The sequence below is a fragment of the Cervus elaphus genome, chromosome 27 (genome assembly GCF_910594005.1).
Source record: "Cervus elaphus chromosome 27, mCerEla1.1, whole genome shotgun sequence".
Classification (NCBI taxonomy): domain Eukaryota; kingdom Metazoa; phylum Chordata; class Mammalia; order Artiodactyla; family Cervidae; genus Cervus; species Cervus elaphus.
Genome location: NC_057841.1, coordinates 32364502 through 32381055, shown reverse-complemented (window position 1 = coordinate 32381055; position 16554 = coordinate 32364502). Strand labels below are relative to the sequence as shown.

Here is a 16554-nt window from a genome sequence, read left to right as displayed (position 1 = left end):
ATTAGAAAACTGCAGTAATGAAAATAGCGTGGTACTGGCCCAAGAGTAGACAAATAGGACAAACAGACTAAGAATACACAAAAAGATCTGGAATCTTCCACAGAGACCCACATGTATAAAACTGTCCGCTTTATGACAAATGAACCCCTCCCATGCAGTGAAGATGGGTTATCTGTTTAATAAACAGTGCTGGACAGCCCTCTAAGAAGATAAGACACCCCTGATCCATAACTTATACCACATGAATAATCTACTACAAACAGATCACAGATTTAATATGATAGGTTAAACAATAATTCAAGAAGATTTTACTTTATTTTTTTTTAGAGAGGTTTTCATTAACTCAGGGAGATAAAGTTTTCTTAAATGGTATAAATGCACTAACTATAATTGGAAAAATGGACAGATTAGACTTCATTAAAATTAAAAACTTCATTTCATCATAAGTACCAGTAAGAGAATAAAAAAGCTACAGAAGATATTTATAACACATTTATCTTACAAAGAACTGATATCCATAATATATAAGGACCTTCTACAAATCAATAAGAAGACAATCCAATAGAAAAGTCAATAAATAAGCTGAACAGACACTTCACAAAGATATAAAAATGGCAAGTAAGTTGGTAGGAACATCCCAATTAAATCGAGGCACACACCATCATAGTGGCTAAAATTCTGAAAGACTGAGAAAAACCCAGGTGCTAGTGAGGATGCTGGGTAATTGGAATTCTCATGCACCACTGTGGCTGGGGGAGGTGTAAACTGGTATAATCACTTTGGAAAACTGGCAAGACTGTACTGAGCCTGCACATATGTGCAAATTCCAGAAACTAGAAATTCAACCCCTAAGCACACACCAACAGAAATGCACCAAAACATATGCCTAAGAACACTCACAGCAGCTTTATTCATAACTCAAAACCAAATCCACTCAAATGTCCACTTTTAGTAGAAATGATAAATGTGGCTAATTATCACAACAGAATAGTTTTGGCAATGACAAAAAAATGAATTACTTCCAAATGTAGCATGCATGAGTCATACAGATAAAACTGAGTAAAAGAATCCAGACAAGAGAGTACCTACTGTATGCGACATTCATTTTTACAACAAAATCCAAAACCAGGTAATGCTGATCTATGTGATAGAAATAAAAACTACTGGTTACTTTTGACTGAGGGCATATTGCCTGGAAGTGGGGTACACAATAAGTTTCTGGGGTGAGGGAAACATGCTCCTTTTTAAAGTTCTTTTGATGTGCACCATTTTTCAAGTCTTTACTGAATGTGTTACTATATTGTTTCTGCTTTATGTTTTGGTTGTTTGGCCATGAGGAATGTGGGGTTTTATCTTCCTGTACCAGGGATTGAACCTATACCCCCTGCATTGGAAGGCGAAGTCTTAACCACTGGCCCTCCAGGGAAGTCCTAGAAACATGTTTTGTTGACACGAGTGATGGTTCTACTCTTAAACCTGGAGGAAGCCTTCTGCTTCTGGTTGGGATGAAAAAAAAAAATCATGAGATTATCATTCATACTCTAATGCTAAGAATGAGCCCAATACGTTACCAAATCACAGATTTCTGAGACTGTAAGATAGCTGAGAGCATAATGAGATCTAACCGAATGAAAATAAACTGATAAGCCCTTTCTAGAAGAAAGAAGACCCATAGCTGCTGTTATCCTTGGAGCAGGAGTGAGAAGAAGTGTCATTAAATGATAGGACAAATCACCTTGACTTTGAAGGAAGCTTTAGTGGCCATGAGTGCACAGGCTTGATGGAGTCACATCCTTGGGGAAACTTTACCCACCACCAATCCTTCCCACAGGCCTTTATCCCCCAGGCATGCGCAAGTCCACCAAAGGATGGGTGTAGGGCCACAGATCTGTCATGCTAAAGAGGGATTTGATAATTTCCAAACAGCAGGAAAGTGAAAGTGAAAGTTGCTCAGCCATGTCTGACTCTTTGCGACCCCATGGACTATACAGTCTTCGGAATTCTCCAGGCCAGAATACTGGAGTGGGTAGCCTTTCCCTTCTCCAGGGGATCTTCCCAAACCCAGGGATCAAAACCAGGTGTCCCACACTGCAGGTGGATTCTTCACCAGCTGAGCCACGAGGGAAGCCCAGGAAATCAACCCTGAATATTCATTGGAAGGACTGAAGCTCCGATACTACGGCTGCCTGATGTGAAGAGCTGACTCACTGGAAAAGACCCTGATGCTGGGAAAGGTTGAGGGCAGGAGGCGGAGAGAGAGACAGAGGATGAGATGGTTGGATGGCATCATGACTCAATGAACATGAGTTTGAGCAAACTCTGGGAAATAGTGAAGGACAGGGAAGTCTGGCATGCTGCAGCCCAAGGGGTCACAAAGCATCGGTCATGACTGAGTGACTGAACGACAACAACGAAGAGCAGATGGAGTGTGTGTCCACAGACAGGACACTCATGAGAAGGCGAGTGATGATTATGACCTAAGTGAAGGCAGTGGCCTTGATGAGGGTGAAAGTGAATGGATTTCACGAATCATTTTAGAGGCAGAGGAGACAGAACCTTTGGTGTAGGCTCCCAATGCTGCATATTTTATTCCACTATTATGAGGTAAAAATTAGAGTGAATTAAAAATCCATTACCAATTGTGTCACAATCTTCTATAATGAGAACTGCAAATGGGAAATGTAACAGGATCAGAAATGGGCAGAAGATCTTTATCTGGACTAAAATGCCATCAAGGAACCAAGAGGCAGCAACAACAACTAATGTGACAAGATTTCCAGGACTATTTCAATAAAGAAATGATTAAAAAAAAATTTAAAAAGGAACCTCCCTGGTGGTCCGGTGGTTAAGAATCTGCCTGCCAATTCAGGGGACATGGGTTCTATCCCTGTTCCAGGAACTAAGATCCTTGGGGCAACTAGCCTTTGAGCTGTAACTACTGAAGCCCATGCGCCTTAGAATCTGTGCTTCAGAAGAGATGTCACTGCAATGAGAAGGCCTTGCACCAAAACTAGAGAGTAGCCTCTGCTCGTTGCAACTAGAGAAGGCCCATGTAACAGCAACAAACACCCAGCACAGCCAAAGATAAATAAATAATCATAAAAAAAGAACATGAGCCACAGAGGTCAACACAGAGAGAGTTCCAGAAAAGTCTTTGGTCTATTAAGAAAGTGTGTAGGAAGCAACACATTCGTGTCCGAGAGTTGGTCTGGGAGCAAAGAAAATTTTCAGGGTCACGTAAAGAAGAGGTTGAAGATTTATGATAAGAGTTTTAATAAATCTGGCAATAGGTAAGTTTTACCATTTGATATCAAGCATCAACCTAAGCAGATAAAGTGAGGAAAAGCCATGTCCCAGGGCATGTGGGATCTCAGTTCCTGAGCAGGGATCAAACCCATGTCCTCTGCATTGGAATCTCGGAGTCTTAACCACTGGACCACCAAGAAAGTCCCAGTAATGGAAGTAAGTCTTTCCTAGAATAACTACAACAATAAAACTTCATTAAACAATTTCCTGAAGTAATTGGTGGGGAGGAAGTGGGGAGAAAAAGCCAACTCAGGTGACATCAAGTACCCTGGTCCAGACATTCAGATGCTGAGAAATATCTTGGTTCTTGAGTCTATGCAGCATCCAGTCATGACTAGTGTCCTACTTATTGCCATTTCTACTGAAACTCCATGGAGTTGGGTTTAGGTTTATGCCTAGAAAATTATGCACAGTGACATGAAAAATAAAATGCTGCAAGAAGATTTACGAGATAATGTGATCAGATAACGTTAGCTGTTCTTGAACATAGCTCAGGAAAGTGAAAGGACAGATTAATGAGGGATTAAGCCAAACATGAATTTTAATATCCAAAGACATTCATAAGCAAGAAACCCTGGGGCATATTTATAGAGCCACTTTAATTAGTCAGTATTCAAAACAGCTTTACACACGAGTCAAGTTTTCAACAGATTTGAAATATGCAGCTTTCCTAAATGAGAGAGTTGAGGTATTGTAAACCAAGCACGGAACTGGATATCAGAAGATTGCGGGCTTGACTTCTGACTCTGCTAGTTACAGACTTGGAGAGTAAATCGCAAAACCTGCTCAAATGGAAAATGGAAAACTCTGATGGGCCCACCACCAAGATGAAACACAATGGGCATGAATGTGCTTTGTAAAACAGAGAGCGATATATTATTTCCTCAAAGGAGTAAAGAAGAGAAAGAGAACTCATGTTCATGAAATTTGCTCTTTTTCATGTTAACAGTCCTACCACTAATATCTAGACAGAGTACCTTGAATTTACTGATAATGATTCAAGATCCAAGGAGTCTGGGTTCTTCGCCCAACTGCTACCCCAACACTTGTATTAGCAAATGGACATGAGAGGTATCTTATGTACCTAAGAAACACCTGTCACAGTGATCACTCATGGTTTATACTCATATCTCTCAGATAATTTCAAAAGGAGCTAGATCAGAGCAGTGAGTTTAGACCGTAATATCATATAGGCCTGGATTCAAATTCTACCTCTATCACTTCCTAGTTTTATGAGTTTACAGAATCCCACCAGGGCTTCCCAGGTAGGGCTAGTTGTAAAGAACTCACCTGTTAATGCAGAAGACATAAGAGACTTGGGTTCAATTCCTAGGTCAGGAAGATCCCCTAGAGGAGGGCATGGCAATTCACTCCAGTATTCTTGCCTGGAGAATCCCATGGACAGAGGAGCCTGGTGGGCTCCTATGGAGCCTACAGTTCATTGGGTCACAAAGAGTCAGACACAACTGAAAGACTGAACACCATCCCTAGGCTCTATTTTTTAACATAAAAGTGGAGATGGTCACAGTACAGTATGACAGGTTTCAAAGATTTAAGAGATAACAGCATTTAATGTACTTAGCAGAATGCCTGGTGTGCATTAATAGTACAGATCTTTGGTATCTAAAATGTTGCTTCCCAGGAGATAAAATTTTTCACTTTCCACCTACTGGTCATTCCCATCCTCGAACAGGGATGCAGTTCCTCATATACACACAGAAACTCACGTTATTTTACAGCCAGTCATGAGCTCAACGTTTACTGTGCTCAGTCACTTCCGTCGGGTCCAAGTCTTTGCAACCCCATGGACTGTAGCCCACCAGGCTCCTCTGTCCATGGGATTTTCCAGGCAAGAATACTAGAGTGGGTTGCCATGCCCTCCTTTAGGGATTTTTCTGACCCAGGGATTGAACCTGCATCTCCTGCAGGCAGATTCTTTACTGATAAGCCACCAAGGAAGCACCAACATTTATTAAACTACAATAAGCCAGACCCGGTGACAGACATCACGGATGCAGACATGAACTAGATATTATCTCTAACTGCAAATATTTCTCAATAATCTAAGACTCGTGGGATTTCCCTGGTGCTCTAGTGGTTGGGACTCTGAGCTTTCTTCACTGCTGTGGCCTGGGTTCAGTCTTTGGCCGGGGAACTAAGATCCCACAAGCCACGTGCAGAGTGGCCAAAAAATGCAAGACTCTTCAGTGAAAATCATTGTTGGCTCTGCCCACCCCTGTATCCCCAGTGATTAAAATCATGCCTAGATTATTGACTGTGCTTGGTAAATGTTTATGAAGTGAGCAGTCTGTGCTTTTTCTGCTATAGAAATATCCAAATCTCAGTGCAGAAACTACTTTTACTTTTATTTTGGATATCCAGTGAAGAAAAACTGCAATGAAAAACATTTTTATCAGTACAGCTATAACTGGCACTAGGTATAAATCCTAGGCTCCTCAAAACAACGTTAACTATCCTTTCATAATAAGTACAATGACATTTAGCACTTTAGAAAAAAATTCAATGGGCAGTGCAGGTTGGAAAAAATTCACCAAGCCTTTGATAGTGTGATCAAGGAAAAGACATCTGATACTATTCTTTTACTGTATGTATTAGTATTTTCCCCACCATTTAAAATGTAAGATGGTAAGATTTCACTTAGAGATTTAAAAACATTGCTCACCTGGTCTTCTTCTCCTCCACCTTCTTCATCATATTTTAAAATATTATCTCTTACATCATCTTCTGGATCAATTAAAAGTTGTTTGGCCTGGCGTTCTTTATCCCGGCGTTTCATCCATACCACGAACATCAGAACGAGAACTAGGCAGAAAGAGAGTAAAGACATACGATACCATAGTTTTAAAAACTCGACTTTATCTAATCACAGTCTTCAAGACTAATAATTTATATTCATATGGCTGGAAAACTTGCAGTGCATCTTCTACTCTGTTACCTAATCCTAGCCTCACAGGACAAGAAACAAGACAGGACAGACACCCTGAGAACCAGGTTTAGATTGTTCTAGAAACTAGTACCCCATGAATTCACTGAGTGGATGTCTGTCCTCAGTTTTACTATCTGCAAATGGAGGCAATAACTACTTCTATCTTTGTCTTGCTAGAGGATAGGATATGTGTCATATAAAGGATTGTAAAGTCTAAAACAACACAATACAATAGGTGACATTGCTACTCATTATTTAAATTCCATTCCGGTTGATCAGTCATCATTCTCCTCCCCAAATGACCCCCATCATTCTTCTCTCTCAGCACACGTATCAAGGACCGGGAGTACTTGCCAAGATGCCTTTGCAGCAAACTAGACCTGGATCAGAGACTTGACCTTGAGGATTTTTGACTCTCAAGGGCCTGGGTCTTTCTTTTATGCTGTTGTGCTTTTCTCTTTCCTGTTCAACAGCATGCTTCAGGTAAGGAGGCCAGGGGATTAGTTTGAGCACTGAAATAACATCCCCGGTGGCTCAGATGGTAAAAGAATCTGCCTGCAATGTGGGAGACCTGGGTTCGATCCCTGGGTCAGGAAGATCCCCTGGAGAAGTAGATGGCAACCCACTCCAGTATTCGTGCCTGCAGAATCCCATGGACAGAGGAGCCTGTGGGCTACAGTCCACGGGGTCAAAAACAGTCAGACACGAGTGAGTGACTAACGCTAACACTTCCTGCTCTACATTTCTGCACCAGGATTAGAATCATAAACTTTCCAGCTGGTTGATGTTAAAATCAGCACCGATTCATTTTCCTTCAGAATGGCTCGAGTCCTTCTTCATGCCACAATCCATCAGCTCTAAGTTTTTCTTGATAAGGTTGGCATGTATGCCTCTTGTTAGTTGAAATTGAAACATATCCCCAAGTGCACATCTAGGAATGCATTCCCTCTAAAATCTGAAGCTATCAGTTTACATCCTGAAGCAAAAAGATTTAATGACTCTTATTTGAGCACATTTTTATTATTGGCCATAAAAGTAAATATCCTCCTTTTAAAGCCAGATACATGATCTCATTTGCCATTGTTCCAGGGCTAAATCTAGCAAGTGGATTATTAGTATAGCATGTAGGTTTCAAATTATAGTCAAAGTAGTCTCCACATAGGAAGTAAAAAATGCTCAGGCTTCTGCAGTAATTGCTTAGAAAAAAAAAAAGGACAGGATTCTAAATTACCAGAACACTTGTAAATGGAGAAAACATAAAAGAAATGGCCAACATTTTGAAGAAAGTGATTGGTGCATAGCATGATTGCACAATAAACTAAGTCCTGCTGCTACTCAACAATACAACACAGGGTCCAGGCAATTTGTTCTTTTAACCTGCATACTTAGAAGTGGTTCCTAAAGTACTTTCCAGTGGTTAATTTCTTGCATTCCACTGAACCAAAGACTGCAAAGTATATTAAAAAGGAGCAATTCCTTAATCTAGACTGGCTCTAAAGACAGACAATTTATTGAGCTGTGTAATCATTTCTATTATCTGATGTGCTGTATGAAATACAATCTCTTGCTATTTTATGCAGCCCATCAGAAACAAATACCTTGATCCCTGCATGACTGGAGCAGGCTGCTGACTGCGCTTTCTATAAAGGAAAGCAAAGGAAAGCAATATACTTATTTTCCTAAATCATCAACTACGAGCCATAAATTCAGACACAAATCCTAAGAGAAGTGCTTCAACTTAGGACTGTCTAATATTTTTCTATGAAGTTTGCTGCAGCTCTGCAAGCGATCAGCATCAGAAAATGGCAACAGGCGTGGAAGAGGTGGGCTGGCTGGGTTTGCTGCCAACAGGTAAGTGCATGCAAGGATGCTCAGGGTTTTCCTCATTCTAAAGTGGGTTTGGCTGCGAGACATTGCTCAGAGGTGGAAGAGCATTGTTAGAGTCCATTGAAAGGCAACAATAAAAATTACTTTTTATTGAGCATAGCCGGTAGGAAGGCACAGGACGGTCTCAGGATTTGTTCTGCCTCTTGCAGAGAGCACTGTCAAAGGAAGTGAAGGAGCCAGTGGGCACTGGCCAGTTTTTGAACAAACAGTACTATATCCCTGAGTATAAGAACTGGAGAGGACAAACTATTCTAGCGAAAAGAATGAACTAGAAGTAGCAAATGAAACAGATATAGACTATGAAGTAGGGGATATTCCAACAGAATGGGAAGCTTGAATCAGAAAAAACAAGGAGGAAATAATGCTCGCTATGGAGGAAATAATGAAAGAAATGAAGAATGAAAAATGGAGGGAAGAAACTAAAAGGAAAAGCAAAGATTTTTACAGCAAAGAAAAACTCCTTAGAGCAGAGAGCAACAGGGAACTCTTGGCTCCACCAGTTCAAACTCAGATGAAGGCACATGCCTCCGCTCCATTCTTTGGGAAACAGGGACCCTTTGAGGCGCCCAGCAGCGCTGGAAAAAGCTTTCAGCCAGGATCCTGGATGCCACACGATGGCAAGAGCTGCAATCAGTGAATGCACTGCGGTCAGATCATGATATTTACATGTTTGTGACTATTTTAACAAATAAAGGCAAACAGTTGCTTTGTATTTTCCAACTGTAAAGAAAGAAGTTACTTTGCTAAACATCCTGGAAGCAAAACGAATTCAAGCTGAGACACAGGGAAGTACTCACTGAGTAGGATGATGATGCAAAGCAGGATGGCGATGATGGCGCCGGTGCCCAGCCCCGCTCCCACTATCCTATCCACATCCGTGCAGTCCCCGTTGGAATCACACTGGCAAACCTTCACCCGAAGGATGGAGATGTTCGATTTGGGAGGATTACCCGAATCTGTGATTATGATTGGAACTTCGTAGATCCCAGCCTCAAGAAATTTTATCTTTAAGTTAAGTTGAGCAAAATCACCTATACAATAAAGGGGAAAAATATAGTCGGAGAGTTTATACATCCTAAGATTCAAAAACACATAGCATTTTCTAGACTGCATCATGTACCGAAGGGTACATATAAAGCAGATTTCAACTATCCTGCACTGTAAAGTTTTGTTTTGTTTTGTTTTGTTTTTTGGCTTTAAGGGCTTTTTGTATCTTACTTAAACTTTAAGTAGCTTTTAAAATATATTTAAGAAGAAAGATGATAAAGCACTTAAAACGGACTTTTCATGCCGGGCTTCAAAGCCTCTCAGATGCACATATATTCAAATAATGAATCTGTCCTTACCATTAAGCCGAGTGATGGTCCAATTTCTCTTAATAGTCACTGGAGACAAAGGAAGATCAAAAGCAAATGGTCCAGCATTTGGATCAATGTCATAATCAAGTGCTGTGATGTTAATTGAATTGGGGTCCGGAGTTTCACAAATCTCTGCCTCTTGAGGTAACACTTGAGGGGCATTGTCATTAATATCAAGTAAATAGATCTGCAGTGTTCCCGTTCCACTCATAGGAGGAATTCCTAAAAAGGGAGAAAAATCACAAACCAATGCTCAACAGTTCTCTCCCTTGAGTCTCAATTATAGTGAAACTCTCAAAGTTTCTAGCTTTCCAGCCCTTATCACTGTATAACCTTGGAAAAATCTCGTTGCCACAGCATCTCTGCTATTTTGGTACAAGGCCACTTCTTGCGCCTCTTCTAGGATGACCCTGCACTCCTCCCGCTGGAGGTTCAGGCATGGAGGGCAGTGACAACAGCATGCGCAAGCCCCAATCCCCGCCACAGGACGCTGTACCCCTGCTGACTTACTCTGTGCCCCGTGTGCAGTGGGCTCCTCTAGGCACTGCGGGATGTAAGGAGGCAGAAACCCAGGCTCATGATCTCAAGGACCCTACTCATTGATGGAGAACCAAGATGTGTGCATGAAAGAACCCCAGAGTGCTTTTCAAGCCCAGACGTAACTCTGAAATATTGAAATGGTCTACAGACCCACAGACCTTATCTTGGGGAGGAGCCGGATCACTTGCTTGAGAGTATTAGGCTGCACTCTATACATCATTTCATTGTCATCCTATGAAGCTGGTTTAAACAGACAGGAACCTAAGTGTCTCTATAAACTGGTTATGGTTGCATCCTCTTAGAAGTATTGGGGCTGCTAGTGGAGATGGGTCTGCCTGACCCCAAATCAATCCACTATAACATGCTGTCTCTACACTTATCTTTTGAGTTGGACTCTATTATGTTATAAATATTTATGAATAAATATATAACAAATATAGAAAATGTAATGGAAATGTTATTATATGTAAACATAATAATTATATTATTTGAATATACAATATATAATACAATTATATTTAACTATATAATCTATATATTATATACACTTAAGAGAATAGAAATACAGGAATTTTCTAAATAAGGCTGTGTATTGAGACCCAGAGGCTTAGGTGACCTGCCCAAGGTCATGAAACTAGGAAGATGCACACAAACACTCCTCAGTAGAGGACAAGGAGAAATCTCTGTGGACCTCTCTAAGGAATATGGATGGTGCTGAGAGCAGGGAGGTTAAGATGGAGGGGTAGCATGGCTGTTTACAATATTCTAATACTGTGGTCTAACCACGAGGGCCACTGTGTTTCCCTATAGTTTGAATTACGTTCATATTTATTATCACATTTCACATTATTTGACTCTCATAACGACTTCACAGAATAGCAAGCAGCAAAAACAATGATCAATAATGAAATGAAGGCATACAGATTATAATAGCTTGTCCAGACATTAAGGAGCAGAACTGGGGCTCTAAATCCAGCCTTGTGATTTAACGTCGAGTGCATTTGCAAAACATCACAGCTACACAGATTTAACTGCTCACTTCTCTCATATCAAACACCCTTTCAATTAGGAAACAATCCACCTTGGTGAATGAAATATCTGGTTGTAACTCACAACTCACACATATACATATAATTTTATAGCTCTTTAAATCTCAACATAATGGTGCAAGATATATTACTGTAAGTTTCAGGGTGGAGAAAGCTACCACTTACAGAAAATGTAAGACAGACACAAATGCTCTGCTTTGATGTGAAATGGCAGAAGTGCTTCCCACCAAGTTTCAACTCTAAATATGTGAACAGTAGGTCTCACATTAGAAAGGATAAGAAATATTGCTTTGGTCTTGTCACCTCGTAGATTTATAACAGATAATGATCTCGTTGAATCTTATTACACAGGATTAGGAATGGTTCTTTGAAACTGTTCTTATCAAAAATGTTGACAGGCAATGTTTTTCAAACTGCACATCTTGGCCACCAAATAGAAAAAGCCTACTATTTTTATTAGATGCTAATATTCACAGTCCAACATTAAAACTATTCTAAAAGATGGCTATGATTTAGTTTTAAAACTATTTACACATCATAGAAATGATTACTTGAGTGTATAGTTTGTGCCAGGCACTGTTTTAAAAGTTTTATGTACAAGCCTTGTTATCTTCCCCTGTACACGAGTTACATCCTGCTACCATTATCCGTATTCACCAGAAAAAGGAAATGGACAGATTTAAAACCTCATTGCTAATCCTGCAGTTAGAAAAATAGCATAAATGGAGTCTGGATCCAGGGGGGAGGGGAGGTCAGGTGGAATTTCAAAGCTTCACTCTTAAACCGTATCATATTGAGACCTAAAACGAGTCCAACTCCAGTTTAACATAAGTCATTTTTATCTTATAGATCTAAAGAAAAAAGTGCTATCTATCAACCTCGGCCGTTTAGAATCCAGACGAGACCAAGGAAGAAAAAAAAAAGATGCTAAACTATATGTTTATGTTTTTCAAAACCAACATACTAAAGCTCAAATATTCAATTATTTTAACATATGCAAGAAATTAAGAGTTTCCTAGACATGGCAGACTGCTGCTGCTGCTAAGTCACTTCAGTCATGTCCAACTCTATGCGACCCCACAGACGGCAGCCCACCAGGCTCCCCCGTCCCTGGGATTCTCCAGGCAAGAACACATGCAGACTACAGAATTAGAGGAAAAATGCTAAAGACAGACAGACTGATGGTAACAAACATGCTGATTAGAAAAAACCTAAAATGACCACCTTGAAAAACAGTGTGTGGGCTACTGTGCCATCAAGGTATAGCAGGGCAGAACAATCACAAAGCCTTGTGATCACAATACTAGGTGACCATGGAGGGTGTAAAGACCCTGGGGACATTCATTACAGAAGACAGCAAATACAGAAAGCCCAAAGGAAATGGAAAATAGAAGTTGGGGCCTCGGAGGAGTGAAGGTCATTGGCACCTTAGAAGGAATGAAATTTTTCTAGACTATTGGGTTTCCTAGAAAACCTCATTTCCTAATGATGCATTTGTGATGAGGCTCTATTCTCTTTAACAACATCCAGGACAAATACAGTGACTATATTTAATTACGTACCATTGTCAGAAGCAAGGAAAGTAGCATTGTATATATTGTTTTTCACATTCGGTGATTCTCTGTCCAAAACAGCAATGGTAGTTATCTGCCCATTCACAGAGTCTATTTTTAGCCAGTTTGCAGGATCGGATAATTTTGTGTATCTACAAAATGAAAGTGCAATAAGTTTATTTCTTTAGACATGAAATTTAAGACAGGAAGCTGATTTTTCTGGTTTAGTCCCAGACACAACCAGCATGTTAGCTTGCATTTCTGTAAGTGATGGTTGGGACAAACAGCTGTAATGTGGGTATTTCTATGGCAGTGGTTTGGGAGGCAACATGGTTTGTGTGTTGCATGGCCAGGTATGAAGTAAACGTTATGTAGGTGGTAGAGGGGAAAGATGAGGAACTCAGTTTCTGTACTGTGGGTTGGGGCTAGGGCAGATTTGACAGGTCTCATTATAAGCTCTTATCTAGTTCATAGGAGAGCAATGGTCCATATAAAATAGTTCTAATATATCTTCCAAGTAAGCAGCAGCCCTAATGTATAGGGCTTAAGAGAAATTGTAATAGAAGTTGAATTTTCTATCACAGAACACTCCTTAAACATTTACTACCTTATCATGGTGGGGATTTGGTCGCAGTGAAGAGACCACCCTCCTCTCCCCGCTCCCATAGTCCCATTTCTCCTAGGATCGCCCACCTGGGCCAAACCTCAGAACCACCCTTCAAGGGGAATCCTGTGGTCTGAGTAGATTTATCTGTATTTGCTTAACCTCCTTTTTTATTTGGGGTGGGGGTGAATTTTTCAAGCTTGGATAACCAATACACAAATTGGAAAACACGTCCCGTTTGGAGAGGTAAAAAGTTACATGAGTTCAATACACTTGTTCACTAGCTATTCATCTGTCTTGATTCCAGTGTACAGAGAAATGAAGAAGAAGACACACAGTTATCTGTTATCAACAGTACTGAAAGGAATTAAATAAAATATGAGCTAATTTTTAAAATTACCATCACCAGGGATGGATAATAGTTATGTGGGGTATGCTCTGCCAACCCTCATCAGGAAGGATAAATTAGATTTTGCTGAGGCTGGAAATCTTTACAGATATATTTTATAAGTCCTATAACCACTGTACAGGTGAGGGATGAAAATAATTAGCTCTTATATCTTGGTGCTGGCGTGAGTTTTCTTTTCTTCCTGATGTGTGGAGAAGAGATAAATGTTACAAGCTTTCTGAGACTCTCCTATTTACTCATGGCAGAAGCTTTTTGGGATGGTTAGCATAAAAGCAAAGGGTAAATTATTACTAAGGATGTTTTAAAAGGAGCAAGGGCAGAAAAAAGAGGCTGAAAACTTTTGTTTCTTTAAATGATAAAAGAGTAGATGCACTTATGTATCTCCTGTCTAATATACTCATTGATCCACTGAAAAAATTTCATCAAATAATTAAAAATAATCTTGTAATAAGGAGTATGAAATGAAAATTTCTCACCCAAATGGTGAAAAAATTTTATGCACAGCATAGAACATAATGCAAATGACAAAAACACCATAAATGGCATTTGATACCTAATATTTTGCTGCATATATCGATCTGGGTCCTGAGCAGTAAATGTTGTTAACATGGTACCGGCGTGAAGGCCTTCTTCTTGGCGAATGATCTTTGGATTTGGGGCAAAGTAAGGATTTTCATTCACATCGATAACTGTGACAGACACAGTCGCAGTAGACTGAGGTGGATGCTGAATACCCTTGGCTAATGGCACTTGATTTTCTGCAGCGACAGTAAGGACATACATCCTATTTGTTTCAAAGTCGATTGGCTGGAAAAACCAAAAAAAAAATTTTTTTTTTAAAGGAGAAACCATATTTTTGCAGGAAATAAGAATATTTGCATTTTGAAGTTGATCCTTCTAGTAACTCCATTTCTAAAACATTAATTTTTTATTCACTACACCATAGGTTCCTCTCAAATTTCTGGAAAACTTGCATTAGCATGGCCAATGATTGAAATATTTATCACAATGTAACCTACTTCTACAAGATATTTATGTACCTTGTGCATTTTAAAGACTTATGTTCACAAAATAACGCTTATTACTATTGCACACTGCATTTATTTAGCTACATCTAAGAACTTACATATTCTTAAGAGCAGCGTTATTCACCAAAAAAAAAAAAAAAAAAATACTAAATAATCTGGGATTAAATGAGAACATGATGGTCTAGATTGTATTCTCAAACATTGGTACAAAGACCATTCTTCACCCAGGAAAGCTTTTAAACAGTCTGTGATGAAGTGTACAAAACAAAAACTAGACAATGTGATTTTTTTTCACAAAGCTAAACTTTTCCTATTTAAAAGTTCATTCATAATTTCAAGTATACATTTTAGAGTACACACATATATACAATTAAAAAATAGTGCTCATAGGTGGAAGGACTTTTTATTTTTTCCTTAGTTAGCAAACTAAATCTATGGCTGTTTTCCAAAGTAATTTTGAGGATTTTACTGGTCTGTACAAATGCCAAATCTAAGAGTGTCACTCGAGATAAAGGCAATGCACAGATAATGTAAACATTAGCTCTCAAAGTTTCACTGAATCTCACTGTCAATAGCAAAGTTACCAGGAGTCAAGTGACCAGACTGGACTTTCTTCTTAATTTCATTGATGATATTCCAGTTAAGACACCCATAAGCATTACTGTGTGTATATTAATCGTATGAGAAAAAGAGCTCTCCTGCCATCCTGCGGAGTCTAAGAAAGACCAAGGGCAGAAGCTACGGAGAAAGTCATGAAATTAGCACAGACTATACTAGTTTCTTTACCTAGACCACCTCCTCAACTCTGATTCAGAAGTTTTTTTACTCTCACTCTAAAATCCCCAGTTCAACTTCCCTTTCTGAATTATTTTAAACAAGACAGCAAAGAAGCCAGGAAATGCTACAGAATTCTTTTGAGTGAGTGTACTAGACCCATGAAACATCACTGACAATGTTTACTTATCTAAGATCTTTGGAAAAAAGTGAAAGTGTTAGTCACTCAGTCACGTCTGACTCTTTGAGACCCCATGGACTGTAGCCTGCCAGGTTCCTCTGTCCATGGGATTTTCCAGGCAAGAATACTGGAGTGGGTTGCCATTTCCTCCTCTAGGAGATCTTCCCAACCCAGGGATCAAACCTGCATCTCTTGCATTGGCAGGCAGATTCTTTACCCCTAGGGCCACCTGGGGAGCCCAAGAGTGTTGGAATGGAAGGCAAAGAAGCAAACACTTGCCTGGGTGGCTAGAAAGAGATGCTCACTTCAAGGAAGTTTTCCATTAGCACTGTCTATTTGTTACACTTGAAGTTAACATCCCTTTTACTTCCAGAACTCAGCTTTATTTTACTTTTTGACAATGAAAGATTAGAAGAACCAATTTCTTAAAAACGGCATTTAAAAACAGCAAAGTAAATTCAAAACCTTTTAAGAGCGTAGGCCCTCTCATCGCCTACACTCATCTAGTTATACACTGGTGGTATTTTCTGGTTTGTTCCTTGAGCCAATACTCTAAAAGCAGCCTATAGACATAAGAATAGTAGGTGTGGGGCATCCTTCCTAATAGATATCAGTTGGCCATCAAAACTCTATGATGCGGGACTTCCCTAGTGGTCCAGTGGTTAGGTTAAGACTCCCAATGCATGGGGCACCAGTTCAACACCTAGTCAGGGATCTAAGATCCCACATGCCAGACAGCACGACCCAGTCAAAATAAATAAAATAAAGAGATGTTACATATATATATATGTATATATATGTATATATATATACAGACACACATATAAAACTCCACAATGTAACACAAGCACATTCACTGCACTGACCGTTAACACTGCTGAGGACTGTTGTGTCTTCACTGTCAAAACACCCGGATGA

At 39.7% G+C, this 16554-nt stretch overlaps 1 protein-coding gene and 1 pseudogene across 2 annotated transcripts in view; one reads left to right on the top strand and one right to left on the bottom strand.

Annotated features, from left to right (window-relative positions):
• CDH2 (cadherin 2) overlaps positions 1-16554 on the bottom strand; it is a 247245-nt gene that overhangs the window by 28244 nt on the left and 202447 nt on the right. For both annotated transcript variants that reach the window (XM_043889237.1, XM_043889238.1), the window contains 5 exons: positions 14207-14460; positions 12650-12792; positions 9487-9720; positions 8938-9171; positions 5990-6129 (listed from right to left, as the gene is read on the bottom strand). In XM_043889237.1, the coding sequence (XP_043745172.1) occupies positions 5990-6129; positions 8938-9171; positions 9487-9720; positions 12650-12792; positions 14207-14460 (1005 nt within the window). The remainder of the gene's footprint in view (positions 1-5989; positions 6130-8937; positions 9172-9486; positions 9721-12649; positions 12793-14206; positions 14461-16554) is intronic.
• On the top strand, positions 8056-8777 carry LOC122684603 (annotated as a pseudogene).